The 19,490-nt window shown below is 38.6% G+C and overlaps 1 protein-coding gene and 2 pseudogenes across 2 annotated transcripts; 1 reads left to right on the top strand and 2 right to left on the bottom strand.

Moving 5' to 3' along the window:
* Nucleotides 1-1,957: 1,957 nt before the first annotated feature.
* On the bottom strand, nucleotides 1,958-3,443 carry LOC121778536 (annotated as a pseudogene).
* Nucleotides 3,444-7,882: 4,439 nt separating this feature from the next.
* Nucleotides 7,883-10,780, bottom strand: LOC121778527 (annotated as a pseudogene).
* Nucleotides 10,781-14,309: 3,529 nt separating this feature from the next.
* On the top strand, nucleotides 14,310-19,293 carry LOC121792273 (serine/threonine-protein kinase AFC1). Of its 2 annotated transcripts, XM_042190146.1 has the most exons (12): nucleotides 14,310-14,547; nucleotides 15,081-15,246; nucleotides 16,427-16,453; nucleotides 16,552-16,705; nucleotides 16,787-16,835; nucleotides 16,951-17,065; nucleotides 17,233-17,324; nucleotides 17,891-18,047; nucleotides 18,137-18,201; nucleotides 18,356-18,453; nucleotides 18,532-18,637; nucleotides 18,765-19,293. In XM_042190146.1, the coding sequence occupies exons 1-12, from the start codon at nucleotides 14,434-14,436 to the stop codon at nucleotides 18,918-18,920; spliced, it is 1,299 nt and encodes a 432-aa protein (XP_042046080.1). In that variant the 5' UTR covers nucleotides 14,310-14,433; the 3' UTR covers nucleotides 18,921-19,293. The 2 variants fall into 2 exon arrangements, with proteins under 2 accessions (XP_042046080.1, XP_042046081.1); XM_042190147.1 differs by lacking the exons at nucleotides 14,310-14,547; nucleotides 15,081-15,246 and adding an exon at nucleotides 15,862-15,984.
* The last annotated feature ends 197 nt before the right edge of the window (nucleotides 19,294-19,490 follow it).

Genomic DNA, 19,490 nt, shown 5'->3' with positions numbered 1-19,490 from the left:
TCATTATTTCACCCTCATTATTCGAAGTTACTCTTTCAATCACCTCTAGAGCTTCAGCTTCTCCTAACTTAAGGGGTGATCTCCCTACGCTCATGTTCAACTCACGCACGTCCTCAGGTGTGCTCTCCTGATAAGAGGCCACTCCCTGCCCCCTACTCACTTCTACTCAGACCGTGGTTAGGGCATCTTCTCATCAAATGCTTGAATATCTTCCATGCCTCTTGGACATTTTCATTAGGCTGCATCACATACTGGATCACTTAAGCTTGTCGTTTGAGTGCCTCACTGGGTGGATAATATTTCTCCAAGAAGAGCTCCACCATCTCATCCCAAGTTGGGACCAAATTGGGCCCCATGCTGTCGTACCAATCTTTGGCCTCATCCTTTAAGGAGAAAGGGAACAATCGAGGGCGAATTTGTTCATCTGACACCCCATTCGCTTTCACCGTATTGCTAATTTGTATGAATTTGGTCAGGTGCTTGTTGACATCTTTTGTAGCCCTACCACCAAAAGCATGGGCCTCTGCCATATTAATCAATTCCAGCTTAAGTTCAAAATGGTCGGCGGTGATCCTATTATTGCCAATTGGTGGGTTAGCAACCCTTTGTATGCAAATAAATTCTACACGGGCTCCACAGCTGGCCTCTCGTTCTGTTGATCCAACTACATCTGCATGGTTGCCATCTCCTGTAGTAGTTGAAGGACAATAGGATCTGAATGTCCCCCAATGTTCTCCTCTGTGTTATTGTTCTCATTGTTGTTCCTAGGGTGGACATTCTCCATTTCGTTCTCCATTAGAATTAGAGAATGAGGCTCGTACTGTATGGGTGATGGTGATGGAGTTGGAGATGGAATAGGTGATGGAGTTCTCTAAATGGAAGAAGGTGGACGCCTTTAGCCTGGTGAAGAAACCCGGATCCTTTGGTTCAACCTCCTCTGAGCGTTCCTTTTCTGTTGGATGCTTGGATCTCGGGATTGCATACTCCGCGCCGTAGTGCGAGCGAATGAGAGGTATACTAGGGACTTAAGCATGTAGCGCAACACGGGGTTCCTGACTGCATTTATCTTGGCTTTGGAAGGATTGAACTTGGAGACCTCATCTTCCTTGGGAAGAGTGATCAGGTTCATAACTCTAATCTCCGTCATAGTCCTCAGGCTCTTCAGTATATCTCTCTTCGTCTTCTCCGATGAGTCTGAACAGAGTGTTGCACTGAGATAGAGTGATGACATGTTCCTTGTTCAAGAGGCGGAATGAGATGAAGTCCATCTTCTTGTCCATGTAGGATACCTCCATGCTTGTGAGGAATTCGACGGTGAGGACCTTGTAGGATTGATATTTCACGCCAAACAAGTGGGCTAGACCCTCTACCTCGACTAGTCTATTCCATGAGGTTTCGATGCCTTAACCATAGATCGCATCCCAATTTGGATATCGGGAGGATGTACACTCAGGGCTGTGAGGTTCTTCCATCTCGTCTTCTCTTCGTCCCCTCTTAGTTTGACCTTAGCATCGCACACAACGAGGTGGAGTACCACACAACTTCCCCAAACTTTAATCCACTTCAAGAACTTGCACTTAGTCATTCAATAAACTCAAATTGCAACTGGAAACCAAAAGTAGGAAGATAGACTCGATTCCTAATAGTTCCAACTAATTCAATCCATACAAAAAAGGCAAGACAAGCTAGATTTTAGAAAGATAGACTAAATTCGTAAAATCTTCAACACCACAAGCCAAAGAATGAGATACTACTCGATCCTTACACATTGTACTCATCAATTTAACAAATGCCAAAACTCAATTCCACAATAAGAGTAACGCAAGTCAACCTAGATTGTAGGGAGGTAAACTCAATCCGTATATCTTTAGCACATGCATTCATCCAAAATCGAAACCCAACAATTCATCAAGAAGTTATACTTCAACTCACAAATATCCCAATTTCATCCAATCAACTAGGGAGATAGACTCAATCCCTATATCAATTTCAACAATGTCTTAACTAGAGCACATAGAACATAACCGAGATTGAAAACTACTTGTTTCTAATATAACCAAAATATCAACAGTTGCTCTCACCTTTACATGAACATAATGCTCCACCAATGCATTGATGACATGACCTAAAGTTAGTAAGCACTTATTTATTTTGTGCAAGTAATGTTTCTGGAAAAAAGATCCTTAGCTAAATCATGCAGGAATTATCAAATTTTAATAGTTGCACACTTGTTTTCAATCTTTTAAATGTGATTGGGTTTTACTACCTCTGGAATACCTGAACAGTAGATGTTCTCTGATCCTGCTAAATCAATAAGATTAAGCTTCCTGCATTTGATGAGTTCTTCCTCGAATGTGATCAACTGCAAAATAAAGGTAATAGGTTTTATTTTCAACATTGTTGAAGAAAGAAATTCATTGATCAAACTAAAGCAAACTAACCTTGATCATCTTATTCAATAAAGTATCTGATGTGCGTCTTCTTGCAGCACCTCGCTCCAAAAGGTTGTGGATCTCATTAACACTATACACCATTTCCTTTTCAAGGCCTCTTACAACCACCAAACCCTTTCCATCCTCCTTCAAAGAAGTAGGCTTCTTTGGTGTATCTTCTGTAGATTTTAGTTGATCTTCTGGGGCTAGCATGTCGGTTATATCCCCATTCCAGAGTTCTGAAAAGGTCACTTTATACTGTAATAAGCATTTGTGCTTCAAGGGTGTCAAATTTTTGGCTGACTGCTCTAGGAATAATACCTGCATCAGTCGGCAGTTCACCACCCCACCAAAAATAACTCAATATCGAATTCGAAAGCATACCAACAATTTTCTGTGAAATATAAATCCTCACCTTATTTCTCATGTCTCCGTTCATTGGATATGTCTTTCCAGTTCCACACTCCCTATATGCAAAGGCAATGCAGTTGAAGCCCTCTAAAACTTCAGCCACAATGGGTGAAATAGCTTGATCCTATATAGACCTTTGTTGTGATTTTGGCCCAAAAACCTTGTAAACAACAGAAAACGGTATGTATTGTTAATTTGTTATGGGGCAGGAACTTGGTATATCGGGTAAGCTTCAAATGTAAACAATCATAAACTGGTTCGAAAGGAAAATACCTTATCAAAGGTGAAGACTCTATCCACAACCTACTGTTCAACCTTTGCTCATTAGTAGTTAAGGGCCTGAGGTCAAATTCAAATCAAGCAAATTTATCAAAATATTTTTCAGAAAATTATGCCTATTTACTAACCCATCAGTTCCGTGACCATGACATTGCTTTAACTAAAAGGGAAGAGATCGGATACTCTACCTGCATTGAAGCAGAGCCTGCACGTTCCCCTCTTTATCCTTGTCTGGATGATTATAATTCCAATCGGAACCTCTCGAATCAGGGCGCCTCCTTTCGGCCGCGGCGTTAGAAAGGGTGCCGGAGAAGGAGCCATTGACATTTGACACGGAGTTCAGGAAATCCGGTGTCAATGAGAAGATTTTGGAGTTGAGAGCCACAAATCCGATTCACCTTGTTTAGATGAGAACCTAGGGGAAAATTAAACAAGAGATCACAGACACGAACGGTGAAGCGATTTTGGAGTTGAATCGGACGAAAAATTAGGAATCTCATACCGAATTGTTGGCTGCATGGAACAGGTAGTTGATAGAGAGCAAGGGCTTGTGAGCGGTGTGTTTGGGAGAATCGATTTTCATTTTTGTCTCAAAAAGAAGAATCGTTTGAATTTATTGCAGTGTTTGTGTCTGGTGGGCCCAGATGCCAAATTCAAAATTTTATTCAATTTATAACGTTCATGAATATAAATTGGAAATTGGAAAATCAATTAATAAAGCCAGTTTCATTTAAGTAGTATTAGTAAAAAAAATAAAATATTAGTAAAATTTCTCCAGATCAACGTGCCACAACAATTAGGTTAGACATCGACTCCTATATTTTAAAAGAAGAAAAAAAATAAAGCAAGATAACTCATTCAATTGACACAAAGCTAAAGGAGATATGCATCCAAACACAATAAACAAACCAGAGTGAACATGATCATTGGAATTTCTTCTTTCATTAATTGGTCATAGTATCATTAATTAATTACATTTGCAGCAATTAAGTATAGCTGAATTCTAAAAGAAAAAAACAATGAAATTTCAAACCACATGAAAGTTTGGTTCTTTCATATTTAAGAGTGTGGACAAAAATGGAACATCCAAAGATACGAGGTTCAAGAGTTAAAGGTGGAGGAATTTTGATAAAGGTGGATCAGAGTTGGAGTGGTGTTTGATGTTTGAGGATACTTGTGGGTAGTCGGTTTAAAAGGTAGGCTGAGGAGGCAATGGCTTCTGGCCAGAAGTGTTTTGGGGTTTTTGATTCTATGAGCATAGAGCGGGTCATGTCGAGGAGAGAGCGGTTTTTTCTTTCGGCGACACCATTTTGTTCAGGAGTATTAGGCATTTTTCTTGAAAAAATTGTTTCATGCTGGTATTAACAAACTCTACCCCATTATCTGATCTCAGGATTTTAATAGTTTGCTGAAACTGGGTTTGGATAAGATTGAAAACAAGGGAGAAATGTGCAAAGACTTCGGATTTGTGTTTCATAAAATACACCCATGTCATACGGGTACAATCATCTACAAATACTAAGTAGTATTTAAGGCCCTGCGCCCCAGTAACTGGTGCTGGCCCCCATACATCCGAATGTATTAAGGAAAAAGGAGAATCAACACGAGTATTATTTAAAAGATAAGAAGTTCGATGGATTTTGGCTAAAAAACAAGTCTAGCAATACATGTCATGATTAGGAATAAAATCAGGAAATAATAATTTTAAGTAACCGATAGAGGGATGTCCCAAACGTCGATGCCAAAGCCAAGCTTTCCGATCTGCAGACCCGTGAGTTGGCATGGTAGTCCCTTTTTGAGCTATCTCGTCTACGTAGTAGAGCCCATCGCGCTCAATACCACGTCCAATTATTTCCCCGGTTTGGATATCCTGTAACAGACAGAAGTGCGGCTGCATTAGTAAAGTACAATTCAACTCTTTTGTAACATGGCTGATAGACAACAGTTTATGAGACAGTTTGATAACTGCAGGGTAGGCGATATATTCACAGTTCCTGCCCCTTCAACTGTTGTAAATTCACCATTAGTAGTCTAAATATAAGATTTCTTTGGTTTTTGGATATTCTTAAGATCTGAAGCATCATAAGTAATTGTGTCGATAGCACCACAATCAAATATCCATCGATCATTTTTCCCAACATCATTAGATATTTTACATGCAACAAGGTTTTCTAAGGGCTGAAATCGATTTTCACACAAAATTTGGGCATTTTTGGAGTTATTTCGTAATTGAGGGCTCAATTTGGGTGAAAAAGAAGTATAGGGGTCAACTTGCAAATCTGGTAAGTTTTTTTTTTTTTCATACAAAGGAGTGCGAGATACATTTTGGCAAGCGAACTAGCTCTACACAGCCTCTCGTGGCTCGAATACTAGCCCCCCAGCCGAGCACTAGCCTGTGAACTAGCCTTTTCAAGCCCGTTCTCTAGCCCCCTGGTCAGCCGGGTCCGGCCCCGTAGACTACCCACCACCCTCAGACGTGCCCAGGCTCGAAAGCTTGCCAAGCCCCAAGGAAACAACCTTGATCAGGCCCACAGGGGAAATTAATCCCAAGTTGCACCATCCAGGATTCGAACTCAAGACCTCCTGGATGGTGCCATATCCTTGCCATCCTTCTCAACCACTTGAGCTAGGAGGCTCGGATTTGCAAATCTGGTAAGTTATGGGGTAGAATATGAGATTTTTCAAAAATTTAGGGATCCAAACATAAAACCTCCCCAAACCCTAACCCTAACCCTAACTTACCTTGTTGTGTCGTTTCCTCAGTCTCGGTCAATTCCGCCTCCGCCTAGTTTGCAATCACGGTCCCGCCGGCAAAATTGGCCGCTCTTGTCTGATTCACCGACTGAAAACCTCTGTGCGCGCCTCCTCCATCGCCGCCCCGAGTTTGAGCGACCTCTCGGTTGCCCTCGGTGGTGGCGAATCGTCCTCCATCTCAGGCACGATCCTGTTCTCCGACGGTAGCGGCAGCGTGGCCGTCGCGGTTCCATGGTGTTGTGCGAGCAATCGGCGGTTTTCCACATTTTTCTATCCACCAATCGGGGTAGCCGACTAGCTCGAAACATGACTCTTTGGTGTGTTTTTTTCTCTTGCAGTACGAGCACACCAGTTTGGATTTGTCCTCGTCGTCATTCCGCCGGTTCCATCCAGTTCCGCTGCAGCGACCGTCGTCCCGCGAGCCGTTAGGCGCCCAGCCGCTGGGCTGATTCTGTCTTCCTCGAACGGCGAGTCCAAACATAAAACCTCCCCAAACCCTAACCCTAACTTACCTTGTTGTGCTGTTTCCTCAGTCTCGGTCAATTCCGCCTCCGCCTAGTTTGCAATCACGGTCCCGCCGGCAAAATTGGCCGCTCTTGTCTGATTCACCGGCTGAAAACCTCTGTGCGCGCCTCCTCCATCGCCGCCCCGAGTTTGAACGACCTCTCGGTTGCCCTCGGTGGTGGCGAATCGTCCTCCATCTCAGGCACGATCCTGTTCTCCGATGGTAGCGGCAACGTGGCCGTCGCGGTTCCATGGTGTTGTGCGAGCAGGCGGCGGTGCATTCAGCGGTTTTCCACATTTTTCTATCCACCAATCGGAGTAGCCGACTAGCTCGAAACATGACTCTTTGGTGTGTTTTTTTCTCTTGCAGTACGAGCACACCAGTTTGGATTTGTCCTCGTCGTCATTCCGCCGGTTCCATCCAGTTCCACTGCAGCGACCGCCGTCCCGTGAGCCGTTAGGTGCCCAGCCGCTGGGCTGATTATGTCTTCCTCGAACGGCGAGTCCAGCGCCTACACCGTCTGAAGTAACTCTATTGTTGGAGTTGCCGGGCTGTAACAGGTTGTAGGCTTGATCTACAGAGGGAAGTGGCTCCATCTTCACTATCTCCCTCTTGGTAGTTTCATACTTACTGTCAATTGCAATTAAGAATTGATAAAGTCTCAGTTCTTGGATGAATTGATCGTGTATCTCGATATCTTCGGGGTAATTCATCCGAGTTGTTTGTTTTTGATCTATTGATAACCACAAATCTTGTAGGGTACTCCAAGTTTCCTCCAACGATGGGTTGCCCTGTTTCACCATACTTGCTCTCGTGTACAGGTCGTATACTTGGAGTTTGTCTCCTCCGCTCCCGTACGTGACGGCCAACGCATCCCAGATATGCTTGGCCATCGGTTTCTTCGAAACCCGGTTGCCCAACCGTGGTTCAATGTTCTGTATGAGCCATGTAAACACGCAATGGTCGGCTTGCTGCCATTGCGGGAAGGCTGGATCTGTCCGTGGCGGGGAAGACGACACTCCAATTATGTGAGAAACCATCCCCCTGCCACTTATCGCCGTTTGCATCAGTACGACCCATGTGGAGTAATTCTCCCCATTCAATTTGTTTCCTCCGATGTGGAGAGGTTGAGTATCGATTTTGTAGGTTATTGGTAGTTCTGGTGGGTTATTTGTATCTTCTGGTTTGACTGTTGTTGGTGGCATCATCATGGCAAAACTTTTGCTCATGATTTCATCGATTTGCCGAGCGATCTCATCCGACTGGGATGAGACCAATGTTCTATCGTCTTCTGACATGGTTTATTGGGTGGTTTTCTGCAGATTTTGGCTATAGGGTCGAGAGAGGTTAGGGACGATGATGATATGTTTCTGAGTCCTGCTCTGATACCATGTTAAGCGGTACAGAAGAAGAGATAGAAAATAGTTTGTAGAAAATGATGATAATTCCATTGAATATAGCTCCCTTTAAATAGGGAGTAGAATACAATATACATGGTAAGTATTGCACAAGGAAAAGAATTATCCTATTCTATGAAACTTATTTTATCAATTACGTGATTTAGGTAATTGATCTTAATTACAATCTTTCCTTTCTTAATAGTTGAATATGCAATTAAGAGGGAGTACGAATGAGTATGAGAGCAAGGAATGATCAAGTATTGAGTTTTGATGCAGCGGAGCTGAGTATGTGGAACTCTCGCCACCCTCCAAATATCATCAACAATCATCTCTCTCAAATTAATCCCATTGTGGAGCAAAAGATCCACCCACAGCAGCTCATCTCTTCCCATGCTGAACCCCTTCATCTTGATCTTCTTCATGTGTCTGAGCCGACCGCCTCATCCTTGACCGTCGCGTAATCCTTCCACAGATGAGGCTCATGCCAATTCTGGTGCTGATTCAATGGAAACTCCACATTACTCAATCCCTCCTCCATCTGTACTTGATCACAATTAAAATTAGTAAATTAGTTGTATGATCTGAATTATCTGATCAAGGTAATAGTAAGAAAAACTGACTCTGATGAGATTTAGCTCCTCCATGGCCGGTGCGATGTGTAAGAAACAGGCGAACGAGTCGCGTGTTTTGGCGCTGATTTGGGAGCACATGACCTTCAAATCCTTTAGCCTGCTGAACTGGAAATCCAGCTTGCTGAATATCACTCCAGCGCTGCACAGAGCCTCAATGAGCCAACTGCTGAGCTGAAGCGACTCGATGTCTTTGACGGAATAGATAAGAGACAGAGAATCCTCGCAGTTGAACTCGCTCCCGCCCAAGCCATCTCTGAAATCCAACGCTGCTCGAACCAAATTCGGAACGTTGAGAAGCTGAACAAGCGCGAAAGCTCCCTTATACGAGAAGGAGCTGAGGTTTTGAGCAGACGCCAATACTATTCTAGCAATGCTGGGACAGTCAGAGACCTCCAAATTTTTTAAGCACTGGCTCGATTCGATCTCAATGCTCTGTAATCCGCTACATTTCTCGATCTTCAAGCTCTCTATAGACGACCAGCTCGAGCAGAGATCGCTCACCGTCTCCCCCACGAGACGGAAGATGGATCTCAGTTGCAGAGTTTTTATTACAGAGAAGGTAGGACGAGAGAGAGGAGAGCTGGTTTGTTTGATGATCAAACCGAAAAGTGATAGTAATGGATGTTGGTTGTGTTGTGAGAAGTTGAGGTGGAGGTCGCCGTTGGGCCCTAGGGTGCAGACGGTGGAAGAGGCGTCAAGATGGAGCGTGATGTTGGCAATTGAAACATAAAAATAAATATAATAATATCTCACACTGGTATACACAAAGAGCTTTATCCACTATATAAGTCTCATGGGCCTCTCCTCTTATCACCAATTAGTTTTAAGATGGAACCCATGAATTTCTATCATGGTATCAGAGCGGATCGCCGACTGTCAGTCATATTTAACTGACCCAGCAGTATATCTGAGCTGAAACCGAAAAAAATAACTGACCCAGCAGTATAACTGGGCTGAAAATTTGGGCCAATGGTCCAACCGATCGAAAAAAATTTGGCCAATTGTCCAATCAATCATAAAAAAGTCCACCGAAAAAAATGACTGACCCAGCAGTATAACTAGGCTGAAAATTTGGGCCAGTGGTCCAACCGATCGAAAAAAAATGACTGACCCAGCAGTATAACTAGGCTGAAAATTTGGGCCAGTGGTCCAACCGATCGAAAAAAAATGACTGACCCAGCAGTATAACTAGGCTGAAAATTTGGGCCAGTGGTCCAACCGATCGAAAAAAATTGGGCCGATTGTCCAATCGATCATAAAAAATTCCAACCCCTCCAAGATTCACCTTGAAGGGTTTGAGGGAGAGTGTTAGCAATTGAAACATAAAAATGAATATATAATATCCCTCCAAGATTCACCTTGACGGGTTTGAGGGAGGGTGTTGACAAATGCTTCCAACCCCTCCAAGATTCACCTTGAAGGGTTTGAGGAGGGTGTTGGCAATTGAAAAATGAATATAATAATATCCCTCCAAGATTCACATTGAAGGGTTTGAGTCACCTCGAAGGGTTTGAGGGAGGGGCAAATGCTTTCAAACCCTCCAAGATTCACCATTAAGGGTTTGAGGAGGGTACCTTGAAGGGTTTGAGGAGGGTGTGACAATTGAAACATAAAAATAAATGTAATAATATCCCTCCAAGATTCACGTCATCTTGAAGGGTTTGAGGGAGGGTGTTGGCAAATGCTTCCAACCCCTCCAAGATTCACCTTGAAGGGTTTGAGGAGGGCATTGGCAATTGAAACATAAAAATGAATATAATAATACCCCTCCAAGATTCACCTTGAAGGGTTTGGGGAGGGTGTTGGCAATTGAAATATAAAAATGAATATAATAATATCCCACATCTTTCTACACAAAGAACTTAATCCACTATATAATTCTCATGAGTCTCTCCTCTTAAGTCTCATGAGCCTCTCAGCAATTGAAACATAAAAATGAATATAATAATATCCCTCCAAGATTTACCTTGAAGGGTTTGAGGGAGGGTGTTGGAAATTAAAACATAAAAATGAATATAATAATATCTCACATCTTTCTACACAAAGAGCTTAATTCACTATATAAGTGTCATGGACCTCTCCTCTTAAGTCTCATGGGCCTCTCCTCTTATCACCAATTGGTTTTAAAATGGAACCCATGGATTTCTATCACGTGAGTGTGCGAAAACCTGCGGATTCGGAGAGGGATTGGATGATCTGCTTCAGCTCTTGTTTGGATGAGAGGCTGAGGCGGGAAGGGCACATTAGACTTCTCCACGATGTGGATAAACTGCTGATTTGAACTGCTTCTTTTAGAGGAACTTTTGACATTATGTGGTGTAGGATTTCGTTAGGCAAACTGCTGATCAGATCAGCTTTTTCTTCCATTAGCATGACTCTTTCTGTGAGTTTTGAAGACTGATGAAAAGTGTAAATGAATGGATTGTGAGTAGGATGATTAGTCTTCAAATTATTTGAGTAATTAACAAAGTGGTTGTGTTGTGTTTTCATTGATCAAGTTGATGATGGGATTTATAGGTACAAATGAAAGGGATTGAAATTTGGAATATGGAATATGTATTGACGTATTCCACTGTGGCCTCCGATTGGGAAGAAATTGTGAAGTTCAGATAGTGAGGGATTGAAGACTTTGCACGTTCTATTTAATATAGATAATGATAGGATCAACTAGCAAGTACGGATTAATAAGCTTTGACTAGGAGTATATTATTTCAATTACTACTACGAACAATTAGTCAATGATCTAGGATTTCTTTATTTTTTTCAGCACAAGGTTTTACCTTCCTGAGAACTTCAGTAATTGTTTATGGTATATTAATGCAAACTAGTAGTATGATTTTCTGATTATCTAGGAACAGATAATAAAATTAATTTGAGATGTCACTAGAAATATATGGCAAATGCACATAATATACAGCTAGAACAATACATAATCATGCAGCCACTGTTGTAGGTAACTTTTAAGTTTCTTTTTTAGTTATTTAGATATTACTAGTTTATTAGTAGTCATTCATTATGTTTATCTTTTAGATTATTATAGGTAATTAGGAATTTTTATTAGTTGTTATAGATAGGACCTTGTAAGGATTGTTTGTAATTACATATATTGAGATTTTGGCTTGCTGGGGCCTTTTTAAAGTACTAGTACTATTATCTAGTATTACTTTTTCGATATTTCCTTCCAATAAATGTGTGCAGTTTTAGTATTCTGTAATTTTCCATGCTTATTTCTTTTAACAAAGTCCACGAATAGCTCTCTTATCACAGCAGCTACTGAATGATCCACATTTGTTAGTACTCCTTCAGTACTACTCCCATCGCACAACCATTTTTCTTTTTAATTTATCTTATTCAAGATCACTTGTTATTAAAAATAGGAACATATTTATTTTTATTTTTTCTGTTATTTTATATTGTTCATTCAACATATAAAATAAAATTTTGTGTCGCCTAAAGAAGAAATCATTTTCTTTGGGATGGAATACCACTCGCTATGAGATTTACCACTCTTATGAAATTTAATGGAAGTTGAAACAAAATAACATTAAAAGCCGACATATTTGGAACGAGTATATTATTTAATAGGGAAAAATTAATGCAAGATGATTTATTAGGTAGAGACGGCAGCTGGCAGCTTCCATGGTCAGCCACTGAATAAAACTACTCCGGAATATATAAGGAACAAAAAGTAAACGCTCCCTTTCTTCTTCTTTTTTTCATCAAACAATAATTAAATCGTTTCATGGAAGAAATCAAGAAAAAACAATGCTGAGGAAGATATCTTCGCATGAAAGTAAACTATATGACTACTCCCGACTTATTACATTTATTATATAAGTATATAACGATGAATTAGTTTTTGTGTGTTTTAAAAACAAATTTTTAAAAAGACTAAGCTTAACCCACTTAGTATATAAAAAAATCCATCGGACTCACCTACTTAGAGAATAAGAGAGTGGAGTATATAAATTGGAGGAGTCTAAGTTAGAGATAATTTTATTAGACTTGGACCATTCATACTCCCTCCATTCCATGGTAGAGTCTAATTTATAGATAATTTTATTGGACCTGGATCATTCATACTCTCTCCGTTCTGCGATAGTGGAGGGTTTCTTTTCGACACACGATTTAAAAAAAAAATTATTTTAAGCGAGTTAAGTAAATGAAAAATAAAGTTAAAAATGAAAATTGTAGATAGATGAAGAAGAGAATAGAGTTGACTTTTACTCCCCCTCATTCCAATTAAGTTGAGTCAAAACTTTTGGACTTGAAGATTAAGAAATTGTGTTGAAAAGTAAGAGATGAGAATAAAACAGGAAAGATACAGAGAAGGTAAAGTATGTGATATAATAAAGTAAGAGTGATTGAAAGTTTTGTTTTTTTGTCATAAAAGGAAATGACTCAACTTAATTGAGACATCCCAAAAAGAAATACGACTTAACTTAGATGAGACAAAGGGAGTACGAAAAAGGGAAATGACTTCACTACTATGGAACGTACAAAAATGACAAAATAATTCCACTAATGTGGAACGAAAAAAGTATTAATCAGGCATGGTCCATTAGGAGTGACATCATAATTAAAATGACAATCAAGACAAGAAATCTGCGATATAAAGATGATGACTCATGCTGATATAAAATATGTCACATAACATTTATATATACACACATCATTAAAATCCTATTTGATCCTAACTCAAATGCGAAGCCCGAGAAAGAATGTTGTGGGCCTGTTACAAATTAAACCCATTAGGATGAGTGGGCTTTAAATTAAAATAACCCAATATGTACACCTCCTCTAAATAATTTCTATTTAAGCTGCTTAACTTTTCGATTGCCATTTAATTTAGGTTTTAATTCAAATTAAATTCAGCATTTAGAAACGTAAGTACGTAACGGTCATTTTATATTCCACCTGACATTTCAATCCCATTTTTCAAATCGCTCTGCTCCAGCGGTACCCTGATTTTGTCTTAAAAACGCGATTTTACAACACAGCGGATAAAACCGGACCAATGAAACCGGACAAATAGAAAATACCCCTTAACCCACGGGGTTTAACTGTAGTTAACTAACTACGATTACTTTCCGCTCGTCTTCTCTCATTTCAGCTTTTCTGTTTCGCTTTTCAAATATGTTTTTGGTTACACGTTTGATGCAAAATGTTTTGCCTTTGTTTGAATTTAATACAAAATATATTAAGTTTATATATTTTATATAAAAAATTTACTTACTATTTCAAAATAATACATTCCGTTAAATATTTTAAACACCGTTAGTTAGTTTATAATTTGCTCAACTTATCATCATAATAAAAGAATAATTAGAGATTTAATACATTTAATCACTCTAAAAAATAACAGTCAATATCAATTCTTCCAGTAATTTATCATAATTTTAAAAAATTCTATTTTTATTGTATTCTTTATAGAACACATTATAAAATAAGTCCATATTTCATCTTTACAAAATGACTAATTTGAGCTTCAAACAGTCAATAAGTCAATATTTAATTTTTACAAAAAAGATTCAATATGTTTTTAGTTGTATTCTCCATTGTTACATGAGAAAGCTTCGACAATAAAATATAATTCGCTAATTTGATGCTGAAGAGTGGTGATTTTTTTCACTGTGTTTTTATTTTTGTGAGTAATAAAAATAATTGTATTTGAAATCATTAATGGAAAGTTTTAATTTAAAATTTTTTGTACAAATTTGAAATATTGATGAAACTTTTTGTATGTATGATTTAATTAGAAGTAACGGTGTTAGTGGAGACTCAGAATGTATTATTTTAAAAAACTAAGTAAACTTAATAGTACTTTTTATACTAAATTAAAACAAAGATAAAACCTTCTAAATATGTAATTAGGGAAATTCTGTGCTAGATGAGATTTTGATTTAAAAATTTCCCGAATCATCTCATTTTTGGCTTGCTTTTTTTTTGTCCTTGACTGAGTGATTTTTTTCGTATTATCCTCCACCGATGTGAACTTTCTTTGATTTCTTTTTGTGTGAATGGAGACACAGAGAGTTGTGGAATTTCCTCACAGGAGCATGGATCAAAGGCCTCGGAAACGACCTCGTTTGACATGGGATCTGATGCCCACTGTCCCTCCAGCTCCTCCAAAGGTTCGATTTTCAGATGCATTTGTTTTTTTTTGTGTTGCAAATTCGCAATTGTTCAAAATGTATGTTCTGAATTGTTTTCCGGTATGCTGGATTTTCTTGGCTGTTGTTGGTACACATCAAGAACTAGTGTGGAGTTATAACGAAAATATATTTAACCGCCTTCACACGAATCTTTTTAAGTTTATATGATTGAGCTTCAGTAATTAAGCTAATTATTCATGTCCATATCTGTTATTTTTTGAAAATTAAGTGTAGGAGTGCTGTCTGTTTCTGGAAATTAGATAAACAGGGGACACTATAAATTATAAGGGGTCAGGTTCCTCCTGTTCTTTAGGCCTTTCTTCTATTTGTCTTATTTCATGTCTAATTTTGGAGTTGTAAAACTGGTGTTTGGTAGAATGAAAACATAGTTTGCTTGATGATGTTAAGAACTGGATAAAGCATTGGAGGGAAAGTCAGCTAGAAAATAAGTTTATATGCATTTGTTTGTCATTTATTTTCCTTGTAAAGATTAAAGTTTGTCCCTTGTGCAGATTCTTCCAACTGTATACTGTGCCCAAGAGTTTGGGGCTGTCCCTAGTTATGCATGTTCGTCAATATATAATAAAGGGATTCCGCGTAATGGTTCTCCACCTTGGAGACTTAATGATAAAGATGGGCACTATGTTTTTGCTATTGGAGAGAACTTAATTCCTCGTTGTAAGTACAATAGAAATACCTAAGATATTTTTCATATGAAATGCTTTGCTTCAGGGACTTTATTAGCATTTTCTGTCCAATAATTTTGCTATTCCTCCTTTAATGTCAGTACATAGGGAAGATTACTGCATTTTGACTATTACATTGAAGATATTTTTATATTGATGAACCCCTTGAACATTAATATAGTGGAGCCTACATCCTAAGTGTTTATTTTCTTATATATGAAAATATTGTTCACACTGCATGTCTTCAAGTTACTCTGTGCATGCTATGTTTCTATATGTCTATATTTGTTTGCCTTATTTTGATGAAGAACAAGCCTTTCCTCATCTTACCGTGGATCCTCAGATAAATGATTGGTGGATCATGTAATTTAGAGATTTCCACTTTTCTGCTTTAGTGATATTTTTTTGCAAGTCAAATTATTTTTAACTTAAGGATATGAGGGCATCCTCCCTTTAACTATTTAATATACCCAACAGCTGACTGATACTGACATGCAACCACTGTATGGGAATTCTTTGAAATTTTGAATTATAAATCTGGTTCTGAAGTGATACTTGTTAGCGAATAGCAATAAGAGTGTATGTTTCCAACCAGTGAGAAACAAAGATCAGTCTGTCTACTATAGATTCGGCTTAGTTATCCGTAATCAGAGTTAACGATCTCAATCTCCTGATCCATCTCCTTCTAATAGTTATTCCTGCATGTGAAGGAAAACAATCTATTCCAAAGGTTAGATCTAGTAGGGTAGAAGGTCAAGCAACATCGATTTTCTCTTTGGATAACATAACAATGGGAGTTGACCAAATTGACTTTATAATTAATAATGATTGGGCCTAGTTATCTCTAATCAGAGTTAAGGATCCCAATCTCCTGATTCGTGTCCTTCTAATAGTTATTCCTGCATCTTTTGTACCCTGAGAAGGAATTAAGGAAAACAATCAATTTCAAGGATTAGATGTCGTAGGGTAGAAGGTGAAGCAACACTTGCCTTCTATTTTGATGATACAACAACAAAAGCTGTCCATATTGACTTTATAATTATTATATCTTCTCTGACATCAACATATTCTTTTTCCCTCTTGTTGTCTATTTTCAATTACATTTTGTTGTCTTTACTTCTAATTCTTTTATTAATTTGTCCTTCTCTAATTGTCTTGTCCCTGATTTGCAGACAGGATACTAAGTAAAATGGGTGAAGGTTAGTTGTTTCATTGTTTCCCAGTTTCCATGCTCTAATCCTGTATTTAGTTAGTAACGAAAAAAAATCTCTTACTATGCTGGATGGTTTGGTTGCAGGGACTTTTGGGCAAGTTTTAGAATGTCTGGACAATGAAAGGAAAGAGATAGTTGCTATCAAAGTTGTCCGTTCCATACAAAAGTACCGGGAAGCAGCAATGATTGAAATTGATGTCTTACAGAAACTAGCAAGGCATGATATCTGCGGTACACGGTAAGGTTCCCTTTCCAATTACAATAAATTGTATCCTAGAAACTGAAGTGATTATAGTGTAAGCTGTTTCATTCTTTGCAGTTGTGTGCAAATACGGAATTGGTTTGACTATCGTAATCATATTTGTATTGTAAGTATTTAATGTGATGTATGGTTTTCTTTGATTTGAAAGGGTATGATCTTTCTTCATGCCTTGATTATTTGTGGGTTAAATACCTGTGGATGAATTTAAATGGTCTTAACAGGTGTTTGAGAAGCTTGGTCCAAGCTTGTATGATTTTCTACGCAAAAATAGCTATCGTTCATTTCCCATTGATCTTGTTCGGGAGTTTGGCAGACAACTTTTGGAATCTGTTGCATGTGTGTCTTTGCAACACTATAACTCCTCTTATTACTATATGAACTTTAATTAAAGTTATACCTTCATTTTTCGTCATTACACTGATGTTATACCTCACTCTCTACTTATTCAAAAATTTTGGATGCATGTCTTGGATATCTTCTTAGATTTTTTGTTCACCTTGCAGTTATGCATGATCTTCGCCTGATTCATACCGATTTAAAACCAGAAAATATTCTTCTGGTGTCCTCAGAAGATATTAAAGTTCCAGACTATAAGGTAATCTCTAGTATCATGTTATTTCTCTTTCTAAATTGTTCCGCTTTCTGTAGAATGATTTCCTGAAGATATTTTTAATTTACCCTCTTAATGAATGATTTATTTCATGGCTCAAGTCCGGTTTAGATTTCCTCTGTAAAAGACTGGCATTCATTTCTTTCTTCTTCAAGTCTATTTCTTCAGCATGAACTGTTCTAGAACATTTTTGTTGTCAGATTATTAACAGAATGTTATTATTCTGTAAATATTATTGTTAACAGTGGCAATCACTTCTGATGTGTATTGGTTTATCAACTGAAATGTCATCATGCAGGGTTAATCTTTGTTATATATTTGGCTTATTCAAACAGCTCACATCAGGAATGTTTTCTGCCATGTCTTGTAAACTATAGATGCCTTATTGTGCTTGTTTTCATCCTGATTTTTTGTGATTCCTATTGAGAATCACAAAAAATCATAATCCCTTCATTGATTTGGTGAAAACACTGGCTTTCTGTTCCTGATGGTATTCCTTTTTTATGATCAATGCCTGATTCTTCTGTTTGCAACTCATCTCTGTTTTGAAGTTTCTATCAAGATCTGCAAAAGATGGTCCCTACTTTAAAAACCTACCTAAATCAAGCGCTATAAAGCTTATTGATTTTGGAAGTACTACTTTTGAACATCACGATCACACCTATGTAGTGTCTACACGCCATTATCGTGCACCAGAGGTTATTCTCGGTAATTGGTGGATCTCTAACAGATTTTGCTTTCCATATTTGATATTTTGCATTTTATGTAAGGAGTCATCTTTGTTTTGTTTCCACAAGGTCTTGGATGGAACTACCCCTGCGATATGTGGAGTATAGGTTGCATACTTGTTGAACTGTGCTCTGTAAGTGATAGATATTAAATTTTCTTCTGCAATCTGACGTTGCTTGTAGATTATTTTATTGTTTCTTCTTCTCCTCCTACTAATGACTTGTTAAAGTATGATCTAATGTGGCACTGGTATGTTGATATCAGTTTAATTTTACAAACTGTGGCAGGGTGAAGCTCTTTTCCAGACTCATGAGAACTTGGAGCATCTTGCAATGATGGAAAGGGTGCTTGGACCACTACCTCCAAATATGATCATGCGAGCGGAGTATGTTATTTTATGAATTTCATGGAGTATGCCTTGAGAGTGTGAGGCTTGATACTGATTTTGTTTCTGATTTCACAGTCGTCGGACTGAGAAATATTTCAGAAGGGGTACAAGACTGGATTGGCCAGAGGGCGCCACCTCCAGAGAAAGTATGAGGGCAGTCTGGAAATTGCCCCGACTTCCGGTATTGTTACTGAAAATGGGTGTGGTGTTTAGTGCTAAAATTAGCTCTCTGTTGTTATCCATTGCTATAGCCTTATTATATTTGCTATGAAGTTGAATATTTTGAATAGAATTTCCATTGTATACAGAACCTTATCATGCAGCATGTGGATCGCTCGGCTGGAGACTTGATCGATCTTCTGCAAGGACTTCTACGTTACGAACCTGCAGAACGGCTGAAGGCAAGAGAAGCTTTAGGGCACCCGTTTTTTACGAGGGACCTCAGGCGATTTGGATATCTGTAAACGAAGATGTGATGGAAGATACGATGAAGCCCTCGGGTGAATAAAATTTCACATGCATGGGTGAATTGCAAAATGAAATGAATAGATAGAGAGAAAAGAAAGGGAAGGGGGTGGAGAATACAAGTTCGACATTGGCGCGTGTCAACTACAAATGTACTGACGTCGTTCATTCCCCGATCATGTTGTAAAAATATGCAGCTTTTGCAGGTGTGTATTATTATTTTTTTCTTAAATTATTGTCTTTGCTTGTTCTTCTTGTTGGTTGTGACTGAGTGCCCGTCTCTTAGTACATTTTTTTTTTCTTTTTCGGAAAGTTTGGCATATTTTCTTATACATGTATTTTCAATGTGTATGATATTCTTTACTGCCTTGCCTTGCCTTGCCTTTTCTATTCCTATTATCGTTTCTTCTCTCTTTCTCTTGTATTTCTCTTGGCCTTGTATACATTTTTTGGAGCCAGAGATTGAAATCACTTATTTTTAATGTGGATGATACATTATCGTCGCGAGGTTTGTTTTAAACTAAAATGGGTGTTTGATTTTTGATTGCATGAAATTAGGTCCTATGTTT

The sequence above is a fragment of the Salvia splendens genome, chromosome 2 (assembly GCF_004379255.2).
Source record: "Salvia splendens isolate huo1 chromosome 2, SspV2, whole genome shotgun sequence".
Lineage (NCBI taxonomy): Eukaryota > Viridiplantae > Streptophyta > Magnoliopsida > Lamiales > Lamiaceae > Salvia > Salvia splendens.
Note: the sequence above shows the minus strand (reverse complement) of the source record. Positions and strands in the feature narration are given on the sequence as shown.